The sequence below is a fragment of the Heptranchias perlo genome, chromosome 3 (assembly GCF_035084215.1).
Source record: "Heptranchias perlo isolate sHepPer1 chromosome 3, sHepPer1.hap1, whole genome shotgun sequence".
Lineage (NCBI taxonomy): Eukaryota > Metazoa > Chordata > Chondrichthyes > Hexanchiformes > Hexanchidae > Heptranchias > Heptranchias perlo.
In genome coordinates, this window is record NC_090327.1 from 92,876,073 (window position 1) to 92,904,011 (window position 27,939).

The 27,939-nt window shown below is 40.2% G+C and overlaps 1 protein-coding gene across 3 annotated transcripts in view; it reads right to left on the bottom strand.

The window, feature by feature from the left end:
• Positions 1–7,786: 7,786 nt before the first annotated feature.
• Positions 7,787–27,939, bottom strand: part of trps1 (trichorhinophalangeal syndrome I) — a 183,421-nt gene continuing 163,268 nt past the window's right edge. For all 3 annotated transcript variants that reach the window (XM_067980761.1, XM_067980760.1, XM_067980762.1), the window contains exons 5-6: positions 21,110–21,232; positions 7,787–9,832 (exon numbers count right to left, since the gene is read on the bottom strand). In XM_067980761.1, coding sequence (XP_067836862.1) covers positions 8,777–9,832; positions 21,110–21,232 — 1,179 coding nt within the window. In that variant the 3' untranslated portion in view covers positions 7,787–8,776. The remainder of the gene's footprint in view (positions 9,833–21,109; positions 21,233–27,939) is intronic.

The following is a 27,939-nucleotide window of genomic DNA, read 5'->3' on the forward strand; positions in this document are numbered from 1 at the left end:
CCGGAGCTGCAGTCATGACCTCCTCGGAGGGCGAACAGCATCACCAGCCTCGCCGGCCACACCGTCCACCTCTGACACGTGGAGCTCCACAACACCGTGCTGTGACACATCCACCTGTACAGCAGGAGGGAGGGCAACCGCAGAGAGAGATGCGTCACAGAGGGCACTACCCTCGCCACAGGATCCACAGACCGAGGCTCAGCTTCCTGGACCTCTCTGAGCAGCAGTGCACACGGAGGCTCAGAGTCACTCGACATGTAGTCGTGGACATCTGCAGCCTCCTTCATGCCGAGCTGCTCCCGGCTGGCCCGAGCACCATCTTCTTATCTGTCGCTGTCAAAGTCACCACTGCCCTCAACAACTTCTCCTCCTCATCCTTCCAGGGTGGCACCGGGGACATCGCCGACATCTCTCAGTCATCTGCACAAAAGAGCCCTGCAAATACACCAACACCCACTCTGCAGTGACACAATGGGTGGCATCAGGTGTGGGTCTTCATTGTGATCCTCAGGAAAGGGCATTATTGCACAAACCAGACAAGATTCGCAAAGACGTGGCAGTAGTGGTGCCAATATAATATGTAATATGTAATGTGAGTTGGTCAGAAATTAAATATAAGTAAAAACCATGACAAACCCTCTTGTGCATCCCCTTCATCCTCACGACATGTTTGCCTTACGCGTCCTAATGCACGTATGTGATGCATGCCCTGTGGCTGCAGCACAGGTAGTGGCAGGTTGAGTGAGGCCGACCATGAAAGAGATGCATGAGAGGGTGAGTATGAGAGAGAGCCATGAGATTGTATGAGGATTGGGTTGAGTGGTAGTGGCGGGATGAGTACTGGCGAGGTGAGTAAGTGCAGGTAAGATGAGGATGAGGTTTGTGTGGGTGTGAGGGGTGATGTGACAGAGTAGTGTTGGCAGTGCAGAAGGAGATGTGGGGTGGGAGCGGTGATGTGGCAGATGGAGTGTACTCAGTTTGGCTGACCTACTGAGGTCATTGCAGTGCCTCCTGCACTGTATGCAGGTGAGCGATATGTTGGTGGTGCAGGTGACCTCCTCTGCCACCTCGAGCCAGGCCGCTTCCTCCCCCCCGCCCGGGGGGATGATCTCTGTCCTCCCCCTCCTCCTCACCCCATCCAATGATACCTGGAGTGAGGCATCATTAAACCTGGGAGCAGCCTTCCCCCTGGGCTGCTCCATGCTGTAATTTTTCCTATTTCTTGCAGCACCAATCAGTGCAGGACTGCCCCTTTAAATAGAGCTCCTAAAGCTGACAGACCTTTCTGCGCATGCGCAGCCCGCCCACCGCGCAGCTCAGCAGCAGGGAACCTGAAACAAGAGGTAAGTGGATCCAATCAGCCTGCGATTGCGTTCGGGGCAGACTGATTTCACCGGGCGCGTTACCCACGCGGCCAATCGCCGAACCCGCCGCCCTGGTAATATCGGGCCCAATAACTCAAGTTTCTATCTCAATATTCAGAGGTTTTTTTGTAAGGTAAATTGATAGTTGATCATTGAAATGTTTGAGAAACAGAAGATACTCTATTCAAAATGTAATAACCAAACGATTGAAGTGCTTTGAAATCCTTGTTAATGGAACAACAATGAATTTAAAAATCCAAGTTAAAATAGAGCAAAATAGGCTCTGTACTGTACGTATATTTAATAGGGATGTGATTTTAAAATTGCGTCTGATACACACACACCACAGGTAAAATAAGATAAAACATATAAATATATTTTTTAAATGCTGTGTTCAAGTTTGGTTACATATTCTCTTAAAGATAAATAGCTCCTTTGAGACACACGGTGTTGGTTCTAATGTTATGAAACATCGCACTCTGAAAAGATCATATATTCTGTGCAACTAAACCAAAACAAATTTATCAAGATCTTGACTAACAGCCACCCGCACCTAATTAGGGAGTGTAAGATGGTTCATTCCCAGACTATGACTTGCAGACTAATAACTGCAATATTCAAGCTCCTAGACATGACTGCTTAATCTAAAGCTATATAAGCTTTGCTGCTAATCTGCTCCGATTATAGTCATGCACTATATGTTCTGAAGGGAGGTGTGAAATGTACTATACTGTTATCAGTAGTGGGCAGGGGGGGGGGGGGGGGAGTAATTTTTAAAAGTTATATTTAGCTGCACTTTTCTTATGAAATATTTCAATGTGTATTTTTAAATTATTTTTTTTCTATCAATATAGACTCCAAAATGCCTTGTGTCTGACATGCAATTCAGACGCATCAGTAAATCCAACATGCAATCCTCGTTTTTGCAATCTCTGAACACTTGTTTTTTTGTTTAAAAAACTTCAATAAAAGAGAAATATACACAAGATCATTCTTTCAATAGTCAAGGCATTGATTTATTTAAAAATTGCAACAGCACAATGCACTAATTTTGTTGGAATATAACATTGTGACTATTCACTACTATGTGGAAATTTGCACAACTTTGCGATGGGGATAAGATATAAGTGAGAGTCACAACTGTTTTAACCCAAATCTGAAGGCACTTTGTTGCAAGACAATCCAATCTCCTTCGCGTGTGCTATTTTCAGAAACTATTTTTTTCTGGAAATCAGACTTGAGAGAGAGTGGGTTAAAACCTCTTCTGCCATTTTACGGACATAGTTTGAATTCCTGCTAGCAAGGTAACTCTTTGGCAATATTAGATTTTTTTTTTAAAAAACAGCTTTTCAAAATTCAATCTTCTAAATTCTAAAAATCTATACAAAAAATGTTAAGCAAAATACAAAAATAAAACTCTGTATCCATGCAACATAAAACTTAAATTTTGATTGACATTCTACACTTGCCTTTACTAAGCTAAAAATGTGTATAACCATTGGTTGACTGTATGTTGCACATGAAATTATAGCTAGTGAAATGGAATTTAACACTTATCAAGAACAATGATTTTTTTTTCTACAAGAAAATGGAGGGAACTGCGGAATGCAATTCACAAAAGTACTGGTAAAAATCCTTAAATCCCAGGTAATAAAAATGGAATTTGACTTATTCATTCAGTCACCATAAACCAGTAGCCGTTTTTGTAGAGAATACTAGGCCCTTGTATATTATGGGCAAAGCTGCTGGGTTTCCATTTTCATGAAAAGAATAAACAGAATCACAGAGCATGATCCCCAAATGCTGGTAAAAATCCTGGAATTCCATGAAATGAAAACAGAAATTGACATTCAGTCGCTATAAACAAGTTTCCATGGTTATTGTGCTTTATAGTCAGTCAATCAGACTGGCTAAGCAGAATAACTACAGATGCAAGCACATAGCAGCAACAGCAAAATACAATTCCTTATGCAAGGTGTACTGGAAACAATCAAATATCTCCAATAGGATCTGAACCTATAGCCATATGCACAAGAACCTTCTAAACCCATTCTCCTTGTACTTCTGCTAAACTGGCAGCTGTGATGTACAACCAATTAATTCTCTCGAGGTAGCAGAAACTTGAATTAAGATTCATATTTGGAACCCGAATACTGAAGCCTAAGACATTAAGAACTTTCATTTTCAGCTGAAGTGGCTCTTGCCTCGATACAGGACTGGAATATTCTGGTCAGGGAAATCCCCTTTTACATTCCAATTTCCATTCTCCCAGCATTATGTCATCAGAATAACTAATTAAGCTTATTTTTGCAGTACGGGATGTTTATCTGCTGCGCAATATGTAGATTTCCACATCTCGTGTCTGTGTTGGATGTATTTTCATGTAGGACCTGTTTGAAAACATTCTCTAGCAGAATTTCAGATACTTTCACTGAGAATATGACAGTGTAGCACCAAATTGTTACTGTGAGATATCTCCATGGTTTCTCATCAAGACTTCTGCATGGATGGAACTAACCAATGTCTCAGGTCCTTTCATTAAAAAATTCTCAATTTTTGATACAAATGAAGATGACAAAGTTACATAAATGTTCAGAAATTAGTTCCTAGTTCCAAGCACAATTCTGCCCCTCCAATCCATCCCCCCGCCCTCCCCTCCCCCAATCCCCACTTCATTTACACAGCAAAGTCAACAAACATAGATGCTCTTTACTCACCTGTAACTGCCATTTTCTGCTTTGGAGCGATTGGTGTCAGCCTTTTGTAACTAGATGTTGCCACGGGAATTACCATTGTGGATCCAGAATAGTCAGTCATACCCACACTCTCGGTGCATTTCATATTAACATTTACCAAAGGTGGCATAGGTATTTAAAAAATTGTACATTTCAGCGTTTCTTTTTAATACCAATAAATAAACCAAAAACAGATATTACAAAAATCAAACCATGAAGGAACAAATGAAAAATGGACCTGTATCTGAAGAGAAAATATTTTCCAAACAATATTCACAATGCAGGATTTGTGAGGATATTATCTAGGAAGCAGGGCTCCATCAAACATTTATTTCAACAGAAGACGATTCTGAAAGAAAAATGAATAGGCTCATCAGCACCAAGAGCTATGAAGATGCATCAGGATACCCATGCAATTACTACTTCTGTTTTTAAAGACTACATCTGATGACTTTGAAAGGAAGCTAATGGACTAATGCAAAATGAGAAGCACCATTGAGCAGTCAAGTAATTGGGCAGAACATACAAAGAGACAATGATAAATGAAGGTCAGCATGAAATTAATGACAAAAAGGAAAGGTGAGATAAAGTAGTCACTGTCAGTGTTAAGGGCAAAACCAGCTTATTAGCAGTTTTAATAGTAATATGTCTTATGGGAACATAACCATGATTTTCAAATTGCAGAATGAGGATCAATTGAAGTCATGAGAAACCATTTCTCTTCTTGTGTAAGGTGTGGTTGACAAAAGACAAGATCCAACTATTATTTCATGCTGCTGGAACCTTTTAAATCTACTCTAATACATTCAAAAAAAAAATTATCTTGCAACCCCTTCAAGCTCAATGTTAAAAATACTGGATAACATGCGAGTCCTTGAAATTATTAATCACAGTTTGAAAAAGCTACTTGCCCAGAAATTCTGCGATGCGGTAAATTCTGCAAATGATAATGTCAGCTCTTCGCAGACTTGTACATTCAGCCTTGATTGAAGACTTCAGAAATGATTTCATGGTTACTGATACATGTTTGAGTGTTGCTGACTCAGTTTGAACAACACCAGAATCTGATGTGTAAAATCTCACATTTAGTATTTTTATAAAGACAAGCAATTATTAAAATTGGATTGCAGTAATTAGTATTTAACTATCTGATGATTGTGACATTGTATCTGTTGTCACTTTGAAAACAGGTTCACAAACTTCTTACGGATGAGGAAGGCCATTCGGCCCATCTTAATTCCTCCATCTAGAACAACCCTACAGTCTTCCCCATTGTTGCATCTATTTGCTTTTAAAATGATTCCAGGTTTTTCACCTCTACCACTCTGCCTGGAAGTCCATTCCAAGTGTTGATCATTCTTTGTGAAGCACAATGTCCTGATATCAGTCCTAAGGTTACCATTTACTAGTATGAAGCAGTGTCCCCCTGTCCTATTGCTACTGTTTCTTTGAACGTAGTATTCTGGATTTACCTTTTCCATACCATTTACTATCTTATACACCTCCATAAGATCACCTCTCAGACACCTCCTTCCCAGGCTTGAAAGCTCAAGCGTCTCTCCAGTCTTAACTTATAACTCAGATCCCTGACACTAGGGATCAGCTTCGTGGCTCTTCTGAGCCTCCAGCTCTTGAATGTCTCCCTTGTTTCTCGACCAGAAATGGATGTAGTACTCAAAGTGCGTTCTGACCAAAGTATGATCACAAAGTCCTCTGAATTCTATTTTACTGTTTTTGGCTATGTAGTTCTATTGGCTTTGTTGAGTTCTGCTCTGAATTGGTTGGACATGTTGAGTGTTGAGACTACCAAGACTCCTAGGTCTCTTTCAACCTCGTCCGTAGCTATTTCAAAACTATTCATAAGAGTAATGCATCATCCATTTTTACTTCCAAAATGCAGTACTTTACACACTTGTACGCATTAAATTTAATATGCCATTGTTCTGCCCACTCGCATTTTGTTTACAAATTAAGAGCTATAAAATAGCTCCCAATGCTCCTGTTGTTTTACTTTAATCTTTTCCTCTGGATATAGGTAGAATTTATTGCAAGTTGTGCCATTACGGAATAGAAAAAATGAAACTAATAAAGTCCTTTGGTGCTTGAATGGGTTGACCCTTGTGATGTTTGACCTGAGAAGCACATAAGCAATTGCACACACTGTTCCAAGTTTAACATACTTATTACCTGTATAAGTATTGCAGCACTTTAAGATTATTCCTCAACCCCGAGACTGAGGCATTGCTGCACACTTTTAATTAATTGAAAATGTTAATCTCGAAACTGCATGTGAAAATAATTTGTAGTAAATCTAATTTAGCAACCTTAATTCCAATCAACACCTGCCCACACTACATTCTGAATGTCAGATTTGATAGAGTTTCCATTATTTGAAATTGGGCAGAAACTTTATTATAAAATTTCTATGTTGGCCATAGTAAAGACTAGAGGGTCAATGTCTGACCACCTTCCTACCACAGGCCAGCATACCCTACATTGGGTAGAAGTTAAAAACATTCACTAAATTAATTGTAGCATTACACAGTGTACTACGTTTCAACAGACACCAAAATCTACTTATTAAAAATTATTTTCTACTATTAACCCCTCCAGGTTTCACAAAATATTCATGCTAAACTTGTGGAAGGGGTGGTGGGAGTACTCTCCAATCTCTAATTTAAATAATTTCACTGAGTATTTCAGCTTCAAGACAACAACCTACTGTAAGTACTATAATATATATATATATTTTATCACTGATGTATGTCAAGATGGATATGACAATCAGTAGTCAAGTCAAATTCCATCTAACCGATTATACAGGATCTCTATGGTGTTCAGCTATAGAAAGCCATGCACTTAATTTTTTATAGGGACCAGCATCCTGGGGTGATATTAAACAATCAAAAAGCCTAACAAAAACCAGCAAGAATATCTTAAAAACAATGCAGTCACAGACAATCTCGAGTGTCAGAACCTGTGTGTAGCAGCTTTCATGAGTGCTTAGTTACCCCTTGACAGATAGCCTGTCTACTCCTGGAAAATCTGCTTACTGTCACCATCTGTTAACAGCATCCTTCTTTAGGCAGTGCTAATGGTGGCTGTTGTGGATTCTACTGTACGCAGGCTCAGTCGTGATGCACTAATGAGACTTTTGAAAAGCTGCTGATCTGTTCCTGCCACACAACCTTTGGTTGTCACATATCATAAAGTGTTGAATCTTACTTACAAGAGGTTTACAAAAATAACCAGTTTAAACCAGAATATTGACAGCAGAGAGGAATAATAAATGTGGGCCTCCAGGCAACAGTGAATTTCTAACCTGCATCAACACCTACTGCAGTCCTTCAGAGAATATGAAAGTGCTTGTAAAATTAATAGGGTATTGACTGCTCTAGCACCTTGAAACTGGGAGTTTATTGCAGTTGAGGGTCTGAACATCATAAGCTTATATGTTACACACATTTCAGTCCAAGATGATTAATCGGTAAAACCAACCACAGAAACCTGTTTGTATTTTTTCCAAGTAATTGTGTGCACAGTTAAATTTTCTGTAAAAAGTTATTCACTGTTCACAGACAGAACTTGGTTTTGCACTCAAAGCAATTTTGAAGTAACCAAAATATAAAACATAACAAAAAGGGGCCCAGGAGCAGCTTGTTCACTGTATTAGGAAACTTCACTTAATACTTTTGGTAAAACTTTATTATTCAAGTTTAGATGTAAATGACCTCATTTCTGTCTGAAATAGCTTTCATGGAAGATACAGAAAGAATGTGTAGGTGTGATAAAAAAAATAAACATCACAAAATTACATGCATGATGAAAGTCAGGAACATGTCCCAGTTGCTTTAAAGGCAGAGGCAGTGGTTCCTTTGGCATTCCTCGGGATTTGCATCATTTTACTGGGATGTATCATTCAATAATATTGTAAGATTTGAAAACAAAAAAAAACTGTAAAAGCTAGGATTCATTTCCAGATTTCTAAAATTATTCAATGTTTTTTAAGCCCCTGGAAACACTGCCTCTGCATTGAAACAAGACTGCATTATTATAAGACTGATGAATGATGCTACTGGAAAATGCAATAAACAAAGTCAACAGTAAACAGCGATTCCAACATCACTTGATAAGAACTATCAACTTTCAAACTGTCTCACTTGAAACATAATATTGAAAAGCAATAACAAATGTGCATATAGTCTTTTCAAGCTTAACAATATGAATTAAGAGCTTTGATAGATAACACAAGGTATATTAATATTCATTAAGTGGAATGCATAGTGCTACCCTCTTTTCCCCCTATTTAAAGCATGAAAATAGGTTCAGCTACTTTTCATCCATACTTTGCATTAGCAACAACCATATTTATTTCATGTTGATATTCAGGGCTACTATGTGAAAGAAAAAAAATTCTAATGAAATAGAAATAGGTGCTTCATTACTTCTTTTGCTACATTTGCACATGTAAACAGCTAGAAAAGAATCAGTATTCTGACTCTGAAGCATAATGCAATATTTTTGTTGCATACTTTATAGAAAAAAATTATACAATGTGTCAGGCACCATCATTTTCAAATGTTTTACATTTACTCTTTTTTAGAAAAATAATATTCTGATTGTTCTCCCAAATTCTAAAATGCAACTTGTACTCATTGCGTTACAATACTAAAAGTTCTATTCTTTAGGTTTGCAATTTTTATCAGATTGCAAATTTCTATGCAGGCCCCTCTGAATGTGTGTCATAAAGTCATACTTGTCTGTACAGAGATGCTGGCATATGCTACACTGGAAAGGTCCGCTTTCACCATGGCAACTCATATGCAGTGCATACATCACTTCATCCATAAAGAGAATGCTGCAATGAACACACTTCGTCAGTGATTCATCTTGAGTGCCTTGGTCAACTTTGTCCGGAGTTTTTACCACATTTCCTACGCTCTCCTCCTTCGTGGTTACCGATGCTTTAACTTTGTCCTTTGCGGCACCATTTGCAGTTGGTCCTGATCTGGAATGCTTTGTTGCCAGATCCAAAGGAATGTCGTTATCAGATCCAAGGGATGAGAAAGTTGGAGGCAGGTTAAAGGCAGGATAAGGCACAAAGTTTTGGCACGGATTTGGTAGGCCAGACACATGGTAGTGTGGATTCCCAGCAACAGACAATTTATACTTACTCCAGAACCTCAGCCAATCAGCTTCATTTTGTAAATCACTATGCACAAACTGAAATCCAAACAATGGATACTGGTACTTTTCAATAGGGCTTCCTGGAGGCGAGTAGTTTGGGTGCTTTGTAGGTCTAAGATATTTTTCAATAGGACTCCCTCTTTCTGAACTTCCTTTTCCTTCTGATACAGGCAGAATATTTCCTGGGTCTACACTGCTTTCCTGAGGGCTCTTTACTTGAACGTGCAGAGGCTGCATTCTTCTGTGAAGGTCTACAGTCTGCCCAACCACCAACGTTGACTGGCCGTGATGTGGCTTACTCACTGAACCATATAGATCAAGTTTGCTCAGATTAGACTGCTGCTGTTCTCGGTGCTGACTCTCTGAAGAGTGCTCCTCTGATTTCCTTTCTAGTGAGCTGTCATTCAGTTGCTCCTCGTTGCTTACTCTCTGCTGTTTGTTCACCTGATCTGTCTGGAGTACTTCAGGGTTAAGTCGCTTTCTTGTGCGCCTTCGAATAATCTGCTCCCCATTACTTTGCTTTATAATATTTAAAGGCCTTGGAGTCTAGAAACAAGCAAAAACAGGCTGATCTTAATTGACTTATTTTTCATTAAATTATAACTGCATACAGACTAATTGATCATGAAAACTGAATTAGAAATATATGCATGTCCTTAGTTGGTTGGGAGGCGGGAGGGTGCACACAAGTTAATTCAAGTCCAAAAACAAGAGAATTATACATCTATATAATTGTTCCCAAACATGTTATTTTCTATACAAATACTATATGCTTATACTTGCTCCTGTTTCTTAAAAAAAAAGCATTGCATCAGTGTGAGGTAACCAGACAAGTAAATAGATGGATTTGTAATAATGAACAAAGGGCGTGCAAGATCAGAATTAGAATTCTGATGTAATAGATTACAGGTTAAGGAGATACAGTTTAATTATCTGCTTTTCTGGAAAAAAAAATCAATAGTCTACATTACTGAAGCTGTAGCATTAAAGTTGTATTTTCACCCATGGCTCATACAGCGACTGTGTAACTGTGAGCACTTCAGTCTACTGTGGTAAAGAACATGCTTTAAACTTCACTGCAGACATCTGTCTATACAACTGCTGCAGATGCAGCAAATGCATCTTCAGTTAGGGAGACAGCTGTCTTCAGAGAAATAGATAATATAGACTCTAGAAATGCAGAAAAGTGCAGAATTATTGGGTGAATCAAAGGTGAAACACCCTGCACGAACAGTCTACTGTATCAGTGTCGGCGGTAGTATTCATTATAGGTGTGACAGTGGCAGCCACAAAGTCTATGACCAGCAGGTGCATTAGATGGTGTGTGTTGCAGGAGCATCAATTTAAAAGGAATGGAGAAAATATCTTTTAAAAAAGTGAATCTCACCCCTAAAAATCAAATAAGGTAAGTGAAGAGTTAATTGTTTGGTTTTCCTTACTCCCATTCCATCACATACTACTAAGCTGGCTAATTTGCTAGTACTCCTCTGCTAATGCCACCTTAACCAGCCACAAGAAGGCATTAAAAAAGCAGTCTGGGTGCCTTCAAATCAGACTTATTGCATTGGATCGCAGCAGAGAACGAGAGAAAATTCACCAACTCACCCGGGATTTCTCTTGCCTCCCCATCTGTCTGGCCATTGGCCACTCCTTCCTCCTCCTTTCCCACCCACCACAGGTAAATGGTGACAGGGCCTAGGTAACTGGAGGATTTCCCACCCGGCTGCCCTATTTACTGCTGCTTCCTGGACGATGGTGAGAGGCTTGAAGAAGCAGTGGTAAAGACCCCAGTGAAACTTGCCCAATGGGATCATGGGGATATCTTCTACCTGCACCCCCGATGTCAATGGGGTGTGGCAAGGAGAGGTCGGAAGCTTCCCGGGAAATTTCACTAAGTCCACTTCCTGATAGGCTCAACGGAGCCTATGCCAGCTGAGAGTAGGCACAGGTTCCATTATTGGATTTAATAAAGACCCCAAAATGCAAAGGAGGAAGCAGATAATTCATCTGAGGGGATTTGTTACCTTCTGGACAGCCCAACAACAACTTTAAGAGCTGCAGAGTCAGGCAGTTCCTTGTCTAGGGGGTGGGGGGGGGGGGCCTTGCTGGGCCCCCTGTGCTGGATCAGAACTGCATAGTGTTGCTTTGACTCTCTCGGTCTCTGTTGGGCCGGGTACTGATGATACATCCATAACGGTGCCAGTGACCTCCCCCAAGTTTGGTAATGATCCCATTCCCCAGATCAGGTTCACGGTTATTCGTACGGGTGTGCGGGAGGCGGGGGTCCACTCTGCTGCACTTGAACCGGTGGAGCGGCCATCTCTGAGGAATGCTGGGGCCGATATTCTTGGGCATATTCATCGGCAATGGTGGCTGTTAATGTTTTTGGAATTTTACGCTAGATATTTATTTCGGGTGCAGCATTACTAGCCGTTCCTGTAAGTGGAAATTGCAACAATTATACATTCCTTTTGGCACAAAAACACAAAAGGGAGAACGGCCCAACCATGGCTAACGAAAGAAATTAAGAATAGTATTAGATCCAAAGAGGAGTCATATAAAGTTGCCAGAAAAAGTAGCAAGCCTGAGGATTGGGAGCAGTTTAGAATTCAGCAAAAAAGGACCAAGAGATTGATTAAGAGGGGGAAAAATAGAGTATGAGAATAAACTTGCAAGGAACATAAAAGTGGACTGTAAAAGCTTCCACAAGTGTATGAAAAGAAAAAGATTAGTGAAGACATTCGTAGGTCCCTTATAGTCAGAAACAGGAGAATTTATAATGGGGAACAGGGAAATGGCAGAGCAATTAAACAAATACTTTGGTTCTGTCTTCACGGAAGAGGACACAAATAACTTCCCAGAAATGCTAAGGAACCAAAGGACCAGTGAGAAGGAGGAATTAAAGGAAATTAGTATTAATAAAAAAAAGTGCTGGAGAAATTAATGGGACTGAAAGTCAATAAATCCCCAGGGCCTGATAATCTGCATCCCAGAGTACTAAAAGAAGTAGCCATGGAAATAATGGATGCATTAGTTGTCATCTTCCAAAATTCTAAAGACTCTGGAACAGTTCCTGCAGATTGAAGGGTGGCAAAAGTAACCCCACTATTTAAAAAAGGAGGGAGAGAAAACAGGGAACTACAGACCGGTTAGCTTCACATCAGTAGTAGGGAAAATGCTAGAGTCTATTATAAAGGATGTGATAACAGGACACTTAGAAAATATCAACGGAATTAGGCAAAGTCAACATGGATTTATGAAAGAGAAATCGTGTTTGACAAACCCACTGGAGTTTTTTGAGGATGTAACTGGTAGAATACATAAGGGAGAACCAGTGGATGTGGTGTATCTGGATTTTCAGAAGGCCTTTAATAAAGTCCTACATAAGAGGTTAGTGTGCAAAATTAAAGCATATGGGATTGGGGGTAATATACTGGCATGGATTGAAAATTGGTTAACATACAGGAAACAGAGAGTAGGGATAAATGGGTCTTTTTTAGGGTGGCAGGCGGAGACTAGTGGGGTACCGCAGGGATCAGTGCTTGGGCCCCAGCTATTCACAATATACATCAATGATTTGGATGAGGGAACCAAATGTAATATTTCCAAGTTTGCTGACGACACAAAACTAGGTGGGATTGTGAGTTGTGAGGAGGATGCAAAGAGGCTTCAAGGCGATTTAGACAAGTTGGGTGAGTGAGCAAATACATGGCAGATGCAGTATAATGTGGATAAATGTGAAGTTATCCACTTCGGAAGGAAAAACAGAAAGGCAGAGTATTATTTAAATGGTGATAGATTGGGAAATGTTGATGTACAAAGGGAGCTGGGTGTCCTTGTACACCAGTCACTGAAAGCAAACATGCAGGTGCAGCAAGAAGTTAGGAAGGCAAATGGTATGTTGGCCTTCATTGCAAGAAGATTTGAGTACAGGAGCAAGGATGTCTTACTGCAGTTATACAGGGCCTTGGTGAGACCACACCTGGAGTATTGTGTGCAGTTTTGGTCTCCTTACCTAAGAAAGGATACACGTGCCATAGAGGGAGTGCAGCGAAGGTTCACCAGACTGATTCTTGGGATGGCAGGACTGTTGTATGAGGAGAGATTGGGTCGACTAGGCCTGTATTCACTCGAGTTTAGAAGAATGAGAGGGGATCTCATTGAAACGTATAAAATTCTGACAGGGCTAGATAGACTGGATGCAGGGAGGATGTTTTCCCTGGCTTGGGGGTCTAGAAGGAGGGGTCACAGTCTCAGGATACGGGGTAGGACATTTAGGACTGAGGTGAGGAGAAATTTCTTCACTCAGAGGGTGGTGAACCTGTGTAATTCTCTACCACAGAAGGCTGTGGAGGCCAAGTCACTGAATATATTTAAGAAGGAGATAGATAGATTTCTAGACTCAGACAGCATCAAGGGGTATGGGGAGAGAGCGGGAATATGGTATTGAGATAGAGGATCAGCCATGATCATATTGAATGGCGGAGCAGGCTCGAAGGGCCGAATGGCCTACTCCTGCTCCTATTTTCTATGTTTCTATGAACCTCATGTAACCTACAAACTGGAGAGTGCCTTTATCCACCCAATACCTAGGTAAATGTAGCTAGACCTAGAAGCCGAGCAAAGAACCCTTGTCACTGTATTCCAGGCAACAGGACATTTCACATGCCGTCATGTGATCTGCTCCACGCTGGTAGGCAGAAAAATTTCTTGACCCACCGAACGGTTTCAAACACAGCAACAACTTGCATTTATTTCGCACCTTTATTGTAGTAAAATGTCCCAAGGAGCTTCACAGGAGCACAACAAACAAAATTCGACACCGAGCCATGTAGGAGATATTAGAATAGGTGACCAAAAGCTTGATCAAAGAGGTAGGTTTTAAGGAGCATCTTAAAGGAGGAGAGAGAGGTAGAGAGGCGGAAAGGTCTAGGGAGGGAATTCCAGAGCTTAGGGCCTACGCAGCTGAAGGCATGGCCGCCAAAGGTGGAGCGATTAAAATCAGGGATCCACAAGAGGCAAGAATAGGAGGAGCGCAGAGATGTCGGAGGGTTGTAGGGCTGGAGGAGGTTACAGAGATAGGGAGGGGCGAAACCATGGAGGGATTTGAAAACAAGGATGAGAATTTTAAAATTGAGGTATTCCCGGACCGGGAGCCAATGTAGGTCAGCGAGCACAGGGGTGATGGGTGAACAGGATTTGGTGTGAGTTAGGATACGGGCAGCAGAGTTTTGGATGAGCTCAAGTTTATGGAGGATGCAAGGTGGGAAGTTGGCCAGGAGAGCACTGGAATAGTCGATTCTGGAGGTAACAAAGGCATGGTTGAGGGTTTCAGCAGAAGATGAACTGAGGCAGGGGCGGAGACAGGTGATGTCACGGAGGTGGAAGGCGGCAGTCTTGGTGATGGAGAGGATATGTGAGATGGGTCCCTATCCAAGGGCAATTGTAAGGAATCTTACAACACCAGGTTACAGTCCAACAATTTTATTTTAAAATCACAAGCTTTCGGAGATTATCTCCTTCGTCAGGTGAGTAAGTGAGAGCGTCACTCACCTGACGAAGGAGATAATCTCTGAAAGCTTGTGATTTTAAAATAAAATTGTTGGACTATAACCTGGTGTTGTAAGATTCCTTACATTTGTCCACCCCAGTCCATCACACCGGCATCTCCACATCATCCAAGGACAATGGCAGCAATCAACCAATACATATCAAGTCCTTCCTGAGTTATGCGTTCCCTCTGCCTTGTCTTGCCCTGAGGTGTGTATATCAGCTAAGTATTTTCTATAGCCTGCAGAAACAGCTAGGAGTAACCAATTTTACCCTGTGTGCACGTCTGCTGAGACCAGCAGAAAGAAAATCCAATAACTAATCCACCTCTTGCTCCATTTTTATTATAAGAGCAAATAACATCTCAGCAATACCACATCACTAGTCAGTTGTTTCTGCAATGAGATCCTGGATATTTAACCATACTTTAAATGATTATTATCTGCTCGTATGCACTTTCAAGTAAATTCTTTGATGATGCAATTTCAGGTTGTGCAGATGTCTCTGAAAGTGTTTGTGGACAAGCCCAGAGGGGAGGAAGTCTGCTGGGATCAATACCGTCTGGACCAATGAGCCCAACAGCTATTTTTCTGGTTGCATATTTGATGTGGATAATACATCAATGAGGGGAACATACTGCACGTATATACTGCGGGAGGGGAACATACTGCACGTATATACTGCGGGAGGGGAACATACTGCACGTATATACTGCGGGAGGGGAACATACTGCACGTATATACTGCGGGAGGGGAACATACTGCACGTATATACTGCGGGAGGGGAACATACTGCACGTATATACTGCGGGAGGGGAACATACTGCACGTATATAATCCGTGAGGGGAATATATGTGCAGTATATGATCCGTGAGGGGAATATACTGTATGTATATATAATCCATGAGGGGAATATACTGTCTGTGTATATAATCCAGGAGGGGAATATATTGCATATATATAATCAGAGGAGAATATATTGCACATATATAATCCGTGAGGGTATATATTGCATCTATATAATCTGAACCAGTATTTGTATTACTAGAACTTAGCGGGGGAGGGTAGATATATTCCAGATGACTGTACGAGCACTGGCATTAGAGACCTGGCTGAGCATTGTATAAGATTTTTTTAAAAATATTTTTACTTTCTACTCCTCCTAAATGTATTTTATCCTCGAGAGTGCTGGCTATGTGCTACAAGAGGCTTGGGTGAGGCAAGGCCTAGAGAGAAACTGCTCCAAGATGACTGGGGAAAGGCAGGTATTTGTGGAGATTTGTCTGTGTTTGTGAAAATGGAGCAGGTTGAGTGACAGCACTGTGGGCAGATTACCTGACAGGGGGGGTGGAGAGAATGCAAGGCTAATTATAATGTACTGCACCAGTAGGTTTCTCATGCTGGGACTATTGAGAAAGAGTCCCAATCAGATTATTAATTATCATTGTTACATTATCCGCAAACCAAAGCATTATACAAACGGTCTGCATTCCATGAAAAGGAATTGAGAGTTTCACTTCCCAGCAAAATGATAATTCGCTGCAATGAATCACTTAAACCCTTTTTACATTGTGGATCTGGTCCATTGCTGAGGCTTCAGGCTGCTCCCATTTACATTCTACAGTGGATTCAAAACGTTGGCAGCATGAGGAAAGCAACTGTGAATTCTATGAGTCGGCCTTCAATAACAGGGGACGGTCCATACAGGTTAGCAATATACAAAAACACACCGTTGGCCTGCCTGGACAGGCAATTTTAATCTGCCTGCAGCAGTCAGGGAACAAATCCAGCTCGAGGTGGTTCTCTGTCCCTTTGGAAACGTGTATGCTACCTCGTTTATACTATGGCAATGCCTTGGCTTGCCATAGTGTACAAGCCCAGTTCTAAAATGCATTTAAAACACAAATACTGACCAATAGAATATGAAAATCACTAAAAATGTCTTACTAAATATGCTTTATCATGATTTGTTTGTATTGCAGTTTGTGTGAATAGGGTCTTTCTTGGTTGTGAAATGAAAGCCAGATTTTCACTACTGATTCTGTATTATCCCACGGAAAAATACATGTTTATATATATATGAAGAATTCATTACTTGATCTAACTTATTCTCGCTTCATTTTGATGCTGTAGTGTTTTGAAGATTATACCTACTAAAATATTTATCTTAATAAAGCATTCTTTAGTGACCTGAGTGACACTAGGCTTAGGAGGGCTCCTGCGCCAAATCACTATCCAATGACACCTGTTGGAAAGTCATGTGTATAGACATCAGGTGAGGACAGGATCAGCCTCAGTTATGGTGCCTCTTATGGTCAACCAGCCTACTAACACTTAGGTCCAAATATTATGAGTACACCCTGGCCATGAGAAACTTTGCCTGTTGCCAATGCAATTCAGAAAATCGCAGGTGCATTGCCCGTGATTTCCCACCTATGGAATTCAATGGATAGAAAGTCACAGACATTGCACCTGATACTTTCTGATATGCGCTGGCAGCAGGTGAGGGTCCTCACTGCCAGCAGATACTCAGAAAATGTAGGCCTTAGCATCTAGGCTAACACATGAAGAACTGACATTTGGGTGAGGTGACAGAGCGCTGACAGTTTCTATAAATCATACAGCATCCAAGTGGGTGCCTTCAGAGGTGGATGGAAGAAAAAGTCACAAATGGTCACAAAATAGGCTTTTGTTTCCTTCTATTATCTCACACCTAGAGCAACCATCAGAAAGTATTCTATTGCTGATCATTTGAAATGTTGTCATCTGAAAAGCAAGTTTTTACTGGGGTGCATTCTTTGTAAATGCTGCATACACAGTGATCCTTTATTGGATGATACTGTGATCTATGCCCTTGTGTTTGACAAAAGGACTAATACATAGGCCATTTCATCAAACACAAGGATACAGATCACAGTATAACCATTTTATATTAATGGAAATGTGGCAGTAACACCCAAGAAGAACAGCTCAGTTATTAAAAGTGTTTCGGTGTTGTTTTTTTCAGTTTCAACTATCAGTTCTTCTTACTGGTGGCAACACTGAAATGCCAATGAGAGTGTTGGTAGCTACTGAACAAACTAACAGGATTCCCTGAGGAAATACAGAAGTATGTGACATCATTTTACTTGCAATTGGATTGGGTAGGCGGGCTGACTAGCAAGCAAAACGGAGATAGATTAAGGCAAGTAAACAGTGAAATCTAAATGTTTCAATCAAATTTTCCTGTACTGACATGAGTAAGGATGCTCAAAATGTGTAAATAGTTGTAATGCTGCCATCCTTTTTCTTACTGTGTTTTCATTGGTGTGTTGTCAGGAAAATCAACAACAAAATAAAAACGTTTCGTAAACTAGAAGCACTTCTTCATGATTTGGAAGTCCTAAAATTTAGTATTTCCAAAAAAATTTAAAGGCTGAAATCAAAAAAATACTTTGGATAATTTGATATGAAATCGACATTACAAAGATGGGGCAAACACATGTATCAAACTCAAAATTAAAAAATAGCATTTCTTTGATCAAAACTGGTGCTGATTAAGAAAGGATAATAGGACCTAAGCTCAGAAGTGCAAACTAATGAAAAATAAATTTATACAGATACCAGAAGAAACTACTTCTTGCAAAGGGTGATAAATGTCGAGAATAACCTGTCAGGCAAGGTAATCGAGACGTCGGCCCTGAAATTCCAGGAGCCCCGCTGTGTGAGTGGAAGTGTGGCAGAGTTGGACACCCATCCACCATCAACCAGCCACTCAAATTGTGGGGATACGATCATTACCAGAATTGGGGTGGGCAGCCCATGAGTGTAAGGGTACAGCGATGATCGCAACAGCAGTGTGGGGAATTGGAGCAGCACCATGCCACTCCTATGAAAGAGAAAGAGGCCCTTGGTAGGTTGAAGCACAAAAGGTTCTGTTTTCTTATCCCTGCAGGGATATAATAGGACAAAGAGAGAAGATAATTGATCCACTCTGGAATAGATGACCTCCCACTAGTACAATCCTGGGGCCTTTCCAAGGGCCTCAACGGAACTCACGGCAGCTCTCAGCTAATGAATTTCCATTGGGCCTTATAAAAGGTAAGGACTTGCACAACACCAGGTTATAGTCCAACAGTTTTATTTTAAATCACAAGCTTTCGGAGCTTACCTCCTCCTTACCTGACGAAGGAGGTAAGCTCCGAAAGCTTGTGATTTAAAATAAAACTGTTGGACTATAACCTGGTGTCATGCAAGTCCTTACATTTGTCCACCCCAGTCCATCACCGGCATCTCCACATCATGGCTTATAAAAGGTATAATGGATGGATGAATTTCCAGGGTTCCCAGGAATTGCACCAGACATGTCCCCTTGATGTGAGAGAGAGGGGGGTGCAGAAGGAAGATGCACAAACACACCTCTCTTCTCTGCCCTCCCCGCCCCTCAAACCACACACACTAGAATTTTCTGGGTATCTTCCATGGGGTAAAATCCTGGCAGAGTCATGTTCTGTTTCACATTCCAGCCCCCCCCCCCCCCCCACCGCCACTCTCCACTCTTTCCAGCCCCCAGAATTTCAGGGCCACAGACTTTACAGAGCTTGCTATATGCAGTTTAGTGCTTGACTGGGAGAGTTAGAACACCAGTGGAACACACTTTGGTGGGCTGAGTGGCTTTTGTCAACTTAGACTTTGCTTATGTTCAATATCGCAGCCAATAGCATAACTGTCACATAAATTGTTCCCTTACAGCCTAATAAAATCTCACTCCAAATGTCAACCACTGCCATTCTTCCCAATAGTCAATTGCTAACAACTGGGCATAAAACGTTTGGACATTAATGGTGATCACAGCTATTGCCAAGTTATTATTTCCAGCTGCAGACAATACATTCTGAAACATAAGTGCCAAAATTTAAATAAAATGGAAAAGGCTGATGTAGCAGCCAGTACAGGCAAGTGGAGTGTATATCTCATAGCTGGATGGATGCAGAGTCAATTTTTTTTAAGCACTGTCCATCGCTCAAATCTACTTGACGCTGCTCTTCCAAAAATTGGACAATGGGCAGAACTCACTTCTATTAGGGGGTCTATCAGCAGCCAATAATATCTGGAATAAATAAATTCTGCCTTCAAGGCTTATTGTATTAAGTGCTCACAGTTGAAAACTCCTCACCAAATGACAGTACCCGCCAGTTACACTGAGGAAAATCCAGCGAGTGCTGCAGTAGGACCACTGCTGTAGCACCAGAAGAAGCTGAAGGCCACTTAAAGGAGCGGAAGAGCCCCGAAAATTGCAGCAAATCTTCTACCGAAGGCTCAAGTTGAGAACGAGGCCACCAACAGGTAAGGAATCAGGCCACAATGGAGAGAGAGGAGGCTGGTACTCTCCATCCATTAAGAGATTTCGGGGCTTTCCCACTTCTACCATTAGACTTCACCTGGCAGTCCCGGGTAGCGATGGGTAAGAGTGGTAGATGGGAGGGATTCCAAGCTTCGCTTCCTCGCTTGCATTTGCATGCAGTGGGCAGGAAAGGGATAGCCAGCGGATGTCCCAACAAGGGACAGGGGGAGAGATATGAAGGTCGAGGCGGGAGGCCGTCAGTAGGTTTTGCTGGTTGATTTACTCCGCTGCATGCACCATTATCCCGTCTGTTTCGGGGCAGGATAGCATGAGGAAAATCCAGGCCAGAGACTCTGACCTTGGACATGAGCTTTAGTGGACATGATCCATTTATATATATGCTACTAAGACATTAAATGACCTTCGAAAAGGTGCAAATGACTGCCTCCAAAACTTTTGTATGGCAGAGAAGTTCACATAGTACAGAGGTATACAGAATTAGTACCAAGAATTAGCCTGACATTTTCCAAGAAACGTAAATTGTTACCTTTTGACTGCATCTATATTCACAATTAATAACTACTACTTTTAAAGTAGTTTAAAAATGTGTTTAAAAACATGTCCCAAAACACTTGCAATGAAATTAAATGCTTCAGTGTGCGTTTTTAAATTTTTCTATTCCAGCAACTTTTTCCTGATTTTCATTCTAACTAATTAAATACAACAAGCTTAAAAAAACACACCACAGCTGAGAGATTTCTACTCCACCAGCTTCAGTTGTTGTTTAATGAAATACATCTGATCTTTAGGTGACCATATTGGGAAGCCCACTTCAGGGAAATTAATTGCAGGCAAAGCAGTGGATCCAATCAAATGGAACCATGTAACATCTGCCCAATTTGAACAGTCTCCACAAACATTTTCCTGAACAACTAATAGATTCTTCCTACCGAATGCAGCTTCTGGTACAGGCCACATGCGTTGCATACATATCCACCGTTAGCATTCTTTCGCCAAAGAGAGGTCTTTGTGGTCAGGCAGTTGGCACAGAAGACTCCAGAGCCTCTTCGTCTCTGAAACAGCAAAAGGTCAAAGGTATATCATGTGATCTGTGAAGTTAGAACAAATCAACACCAGAGTTTTGTCTCCATTCTGGCAGAAATAACTAAGAAAACAAGTTACTCACAATAAGGTCACTTTTAATTGTGCCTCATCGCAATAGTTGAATCTCGTTATAATAAAACAGCAATAGATTAAGCAAAGAAAACATATAAAAGCATTGTTGCAGCAATATGCATAATCTTACAAAGGTGATGTTATTCATTGATAGGTTTTTGCAAAATTTTCACCATTTTGAATTAACAGCCCTCCATAAAAATAACAGACAAAGGGATTTCATCTGAATGCTTTAAGTATAGAGGTGAGAGAAGTACTCTGTTCCAACTTTTTATTAACTGTCTGTCAAACCTTTAGATATTAAACACTCCAAGAGGCCCCACACCTTACAGATGTAACAGTTAAAACTCTCACATCCCAAATGATATTGTGGGGTTTTAATGACAGTTTCTCGAATGTCAGTGACAAGTGGGGAATGACTATTATAAGTAGTTTAATATAATTTCCGACCAAATTGCACTATTCTGAGAGACATTAATATACAGATACATACCCCACTCCGTGGTTGCTTGCCCAGTTTCAACCAGGATGTATGCAACTTCGACCTTCTGTTTGTCCCAGAACTGAGTTTCAAACCTCATATCCTATTTATCAACCAGACCACTTATTTCCACCTCTGCAACATTGAACACCTCGCCATTACCGTCCCTCCATTGCTGCTGGACCCCTTATCCATTCCTTCTTCATCGCTAGATGTGACTTATGCAATGTCCTCCTGCCTGGCCTCACGACCTACACCTACCATTAATTTCAAATAATCTAAAACTCCACTGCCTGCATCCTGTGCTGACCTATCACACCTGTGCTTAATGACCTACACTGGTTCCCTAACAGATCAAATTTAAAATAACTAGTCCTCATCTGCAAATCCTTCCATGGGCCAAAATTGCTCCATGATCTTGCTTCCCTCTACTTCTGAAACCTTCTCCACCCTCAAGTGCCCTCCAGTTCTCTGACTCTAGCCCACTTTGCTGATAAAGCCTTCAGCTGTCTCGGCCCTGCTCTCTGAAACTCCCTTCCTAACCCTTGCACCTTTCTACCTCCCTTCCCCTCTTAAGGCCTTTTCTACCAAGCTTTTGGCTACTTCTCCTGACCCTCCTGCAAAGGCTTGGTGCCTGCACCTTTCCTCCACTGTAAAGCAGCTCAAAATCTTGAACCATGTTAAAGGCAAGATTTTTACTGTATGAAATAGAAGAAAGAAAGAACTTGCATTTATATAGCGCCTTTTATGACCTCAGGACATCCCAAAGCACTTTACAGCCAATGAAATACTTTTGAAGTGTAGTCACTGTTGTAATGTAGGAAATGTGGCAGCCAATTTGTGCACAGCAAGGTGCCACAAACAGCAATGTGATAACACCAGAAAATCTGTTTTAGTGATATTGGTTGAGGGATAAATATTGGCCAGGACATCAGGAAGAACTCCCCAGCTCTTCTTCAAATAGTGCCATGGGATCTTTTACATCCACTGATAGGGCAGAGGGAGACTCGGTTTAACGTCTCATCCAAGAGACGACATCTGCGACAGTCCAACACTCCATCAGTACTCCACTGAAGTGTCAGGCTAGATTATGTGCTCAAGTCTCTGGAGTGGGATTTGAACCCACAATCCTCTGCTTCAGACCAACCTCTTTTAAAATGAGTTCACGCTTCTGTTATTGATTATTTAGAAACTTTTGTTAAATTTCACAGGCCCATCTTAAATCAAAGTGAGGCCTGCTACAAATATTTTATTCAGCATGATAATTCTATACCAAATAAATTTCCATTCCATGTCATTTTGACTTCAGTTTTTCTCATTATATTGAACATAGATTATAAATTAACTGGACTGAGCAGAATGATCACACCACACACACAATGTACATCAAAGCTGTGCTGAAAGATTTTAGTTATGAAAACATTGTAATTGTTTTTAGTTTCTATAGGCTTTCACTACTTTCAATATTCCTGATTTTACAGAGGGGACAAGAATTAAACCATTGCTCTTTAGTGATCCATTCGATTTAAGATTTGTAGTCTGATCAATTTTTATATACATATGTGGATCAATCATGGCCTCATTGTGTCCTATTTCTGAGTCCCAGAACCAGGGAAACAATAATAATGGTGGTGACAAAGTAGAGTAGCACACTGCCTTTGCAACCCGAGTTTAAGCCCACACTAGATTCACAAATGAAAATGTCATCTTTCTGCTGAGTGTAAGGTGTTATGTGGAATGAGCTTGGACAGTCTCAACCTGGTTCTAATGAAGAAGAATGGAAGTATAGCCAACAAAGTTACAGGGAAATACTGTAATGGATTGAAAGCTGTGCATGCAGTCTGGGAAAAGAGGAAATTACAAGAATACCTCCATAACTGTAGTACCTTTGAAACACAAATAAAAAGTTTTAAAATTATATCTTAAATGTGTGCTATAACTAGAATATTATTCAACATGGCCAATAATGGGTCTTCTAGTTTCTCATACTTCAAATATTTATAACATCTCACTGGTTTCCATGGAAGATCATCTGTATGTATTGAAGAACAGATTCTTATCTTTGGAAGATTGTAATACACAGCTAACCTTTAATTCTTCTTCCAGGGTACACAATATCTGTTGGGTAATGCCAGATAGTGTAGTTCATTTCATGAAAAATGTCATTTATGATTGGTACAAACTATGGAAATATTTTATTAAATTGAAATTGCTTTATTGTATTTTTCTGGACAATTATAGTATAGCCAGTAGTACAGATGCAAATTTTAAATAATTGCAGGTTCAATCGCTTTTCTGTAACTCTTTGGAACACATCTCCATTCATCTCCTTTATAAATGCTTCCCTCTTTTACCAAGAGAACTTAACCATTTTTAAAAAAAACTTTTACTAATGTTATTTACAGTTCTAAATGGGTGAAATTAGTAGACAGTAAAGTTTGATTTTAACTTCAGTGACAGTCCACTATAACAATCTTAAGTTGCAGATAATACTTTGGCGCAACATTAAAAATGCATGAGTACAAAGCAACTACATCAAGTGATATACAATATCCTCATGTTGCTTTGTAGCTAAGCAATTCTAAGAAACTTGAATAGTGAAACTCTAGTGCCACCATGTAAATGGAGGCTTTTCTGAATCAATTCAGGCCTTAGAATTGCACTGTTCTTAAAAATTACACACTCCAGTTCCCAACTTCATGAAAAAGCAGAAAAAAGTGAGAATTTCAATTTGTACATAAATCTTTGGGAGAATTAGGTGCATCTTGTAATAGAACAGGGTTACACTCAAAAGACTTCCCTTTCATTTCAGAAAATTACATTTTTAAAATTAAAACATGTTAATGATCTGTCACAAAATTAATATAAACTTATTTAAAATTAAAATTTTGAATGTCTTTCTTTACAAATGGAGTGCTCACCAAAAATAGCCAGGGAGAGCACAATGCTAATAATTGTATTCTGATATATTCAAAGTGGAAGGCTTTTATAGGCATATTTCTGCCTTCAAGACTCAAGCAGTTTCTTGGAACAAAAAAGCACTTGATTCATCTGGCGTTTCACAATGTATTACAGAAAAAAACCTGGTGAGCAGCCAGTTCCCTATAGGGTAATTTTTCCATCCAGATGCAAGTGCCATTGAAGGACTCGTCAGCTAAACTAATTACAATCTCGCATTTGCTGATGCCTGCTCACTCTAACATTCAACATTGTCCATTAATCATTGATACAAGGAAAATGAATGTAGCCAAAAGCAATGAGTACTGGTAGACTGCACAGCCATAAAATTTGAAATGACTGTAATAATTTAACTTGATTCTAGAAATATTTTCAGTTAGCAATAAACAGTTGAAAAGTCAGTCTCACAATTACCCTTTCAAAACAAGGATACTTTCCCTCCCACCCCACCACTGTATTAGTTCGTGCCACCACTGGTCACTTTGGGTAATGTGAAAAAGTCAAGATTTTTATTGAAATAAATTGTACAATTTAATTAGAATAACAATGCAATACGTTTGCAACTTTTAAATAGAAAAACTACCAGTTCCTGTTACCGGCACGGTAATTATTAATCTACCTAAAAAATGATTGCCATGACAAAGTACATTTCCTCAAGAGTTAGTTCATGCTCACAAACAATTGTAGGGAAAATACAACATTTCCTTCGCTGTATTATGCAGGACTCTTTCTCTCCTCCCTCTTTTTGCAGAAAGAACGCAGTCAATGAAACTTCAACAGATCTAATTACATCCTTTGTGATAGTAACCAGCCAAAACAAAATTAGCATATCGTATGCAACAATATTAGCTGCTGTGTAATCAATCACTTGTTGAAACATATTAAGACTCTGAGGATATTAACCTTTCGTTCATGATGTCTGTGATGCACGATAGTTATCGAACAAGTATGTCACACAGAAAAAAATAAAATGTTCCTTTGTGTGAAGCACCATTCACAGTCATCATCATTGTGAAACGACTTGGAAAAAATAATTTGAAAATCTCTGTTGCTCATTTTTGTGCTTATGGTAATAAAATTAACTGTGTTGTGTTATTATTCATGACATCAAAGACAGACGAGTCAGAAAGCTAGAAATTATTTTCTTTTTTATAAAGATAATCTAATAATCTTGACAGTGTAGAGCTAACTTTCCTTCGCAACTTTGTTTTGAAGAAAAATACAGAGTTTGGTTCTAACAGAACGGCTTTGTGTGTCTTGCATGCTCTACACTGCTGGGTAATTCAGTCAAGTACTTAGAGGGAAAATGCAATAATTTCTAATTGTACAGAAGGGTCTCAGGAGTGATTGGACCAGCTAAGTGAGGTAATAGGCTGTCCCCATCAAATACCTCACGTACACGACTTCCTGTTCAATTACCAACTTGTCTGCACTGCCATCTGCAAAAACTAATACATATCTTGTTCTGCCAGTTTCTGCTTTTGCAGTTTCATTAGCTGGCTGCAGCTGCTGTCGAAGAAAGCTCCAATTGTCTTTGTTTTCCCCAAGTGCAAGCCCATTTTTCTCCCTGCCACGCACATCATTTCAAGGTAGAGCATTGTCTTTGCCGGGCGCAGAGCAAAGGAACGATATTCTGCTCAATCTGACCCTGCTGTGTTTTCCAATGTTATTTCATGTCTAGTTGAGCAAAATGCTATCCGTTGTCTGCTACAGTCCAGTTTTTACCATGCATTAACACCAGTGATGTCTGACTCACCAATGTCAGACACAGGGTGTCTAGGAGACTTGTCCACTCTCCAAATGGTCTTTACATGAGTTCTGATAGCTTCTGATTTAAATATTTTTCCCAGAAGAAAATATCAAGACATACTGAATTGACTGTTGTAAAACATCTGGCTACAATATTGGATATCAGTTTCCAGCCATGGAGTCCTTTCACCTGGGAATGGTTTGTGCATGATTCACTCCTCTAATTTTTCCCCTTAAAGCACATATCTTAGCTTTTCGCATTACAGCATGGTATGTTGAAATGTCAATCCAATATCTTTAAGATATGAACAGATGTCAGACTTCATGTCAAATGTCAGATGTTCAGACTCCAGATGTTTAATGTCCAGACTTCTCTACATTTTATTTTAATTATACAGGACTATTGTACATTGCAGTTCCATAGTTTATAGAAACATTTTTTTAAAAACTCATGTAAATGTTACAATAATGAACTGCTGTTCTGTGACACTTTTGTTAGATTTTAATGCCACGTAACACTTTATTTTCATTGGATTTAAATTCCACAAGCTTATTGTTGTTCTTAATGCTTTTCAATTTTGTGAAGTGCGCTATTGCAAACGGTGCCAGTCAGATTATAAAAAAACAAAATTGTTCAATCCCTGGTCTTTGATCTTAGCTAGGACAGCAGTTGCACTACAAGGAGAAGGAGGAAAAAATCAGCCAGATTTTCTGCTCCTGAGCTCTATCCAGGGATCCAGTGACAACCACTGCCTTCACAAGGGGCGGGGAATTCAGAGGTGTATGTTTGTGAGGGATATTATATGGGCAAGTGCCTCATTCGCAAAATCCAGGATAATTAAAAACTTCCACAAATACATTGGGTTAGTGTTGTTCGTTGTTCCTCATTAGTATCAATCCGTTCAACTTGTAGTTACATACACTATAATGATCTTCTGTTAAACTGTTTTGCCCTTATACTGTAAAATTCTTATTGCTCGTGTCTTCTAAATATAAAGGAGAACTTTTTTTTATACTCAAGGTAAAGATATTGGTGCTAGAGAATAGAACAGTGTAGGTACGGCACAGCCAGACACAGAGTAACCATTGCACTGGCTGTTTCCTGCAATTCGCCCACTCTACCATATGCCGTCACATGCATGCTCTCAACCTCTCTCTTCAACAGCATCAGCTCAATGCTCATCATAATTGTCCTGGTCCTCAGTGCTACATTATCGTTTACCTCATTCAGCGCTTTAACAAAAATCATATTTCTTCCTTTCACGTGGGAATGGTCCAGAAACTCAAATAACTCTTAGATGCCAGACAATCCTTATGATCTCTCTTCCCCTTCACTTTACTCTGACCATCTCTCTCCTAATTTCACCTTATGCCAGATTTTCACTACACCCTCCGACATTTTCCTTTTTGACCCTT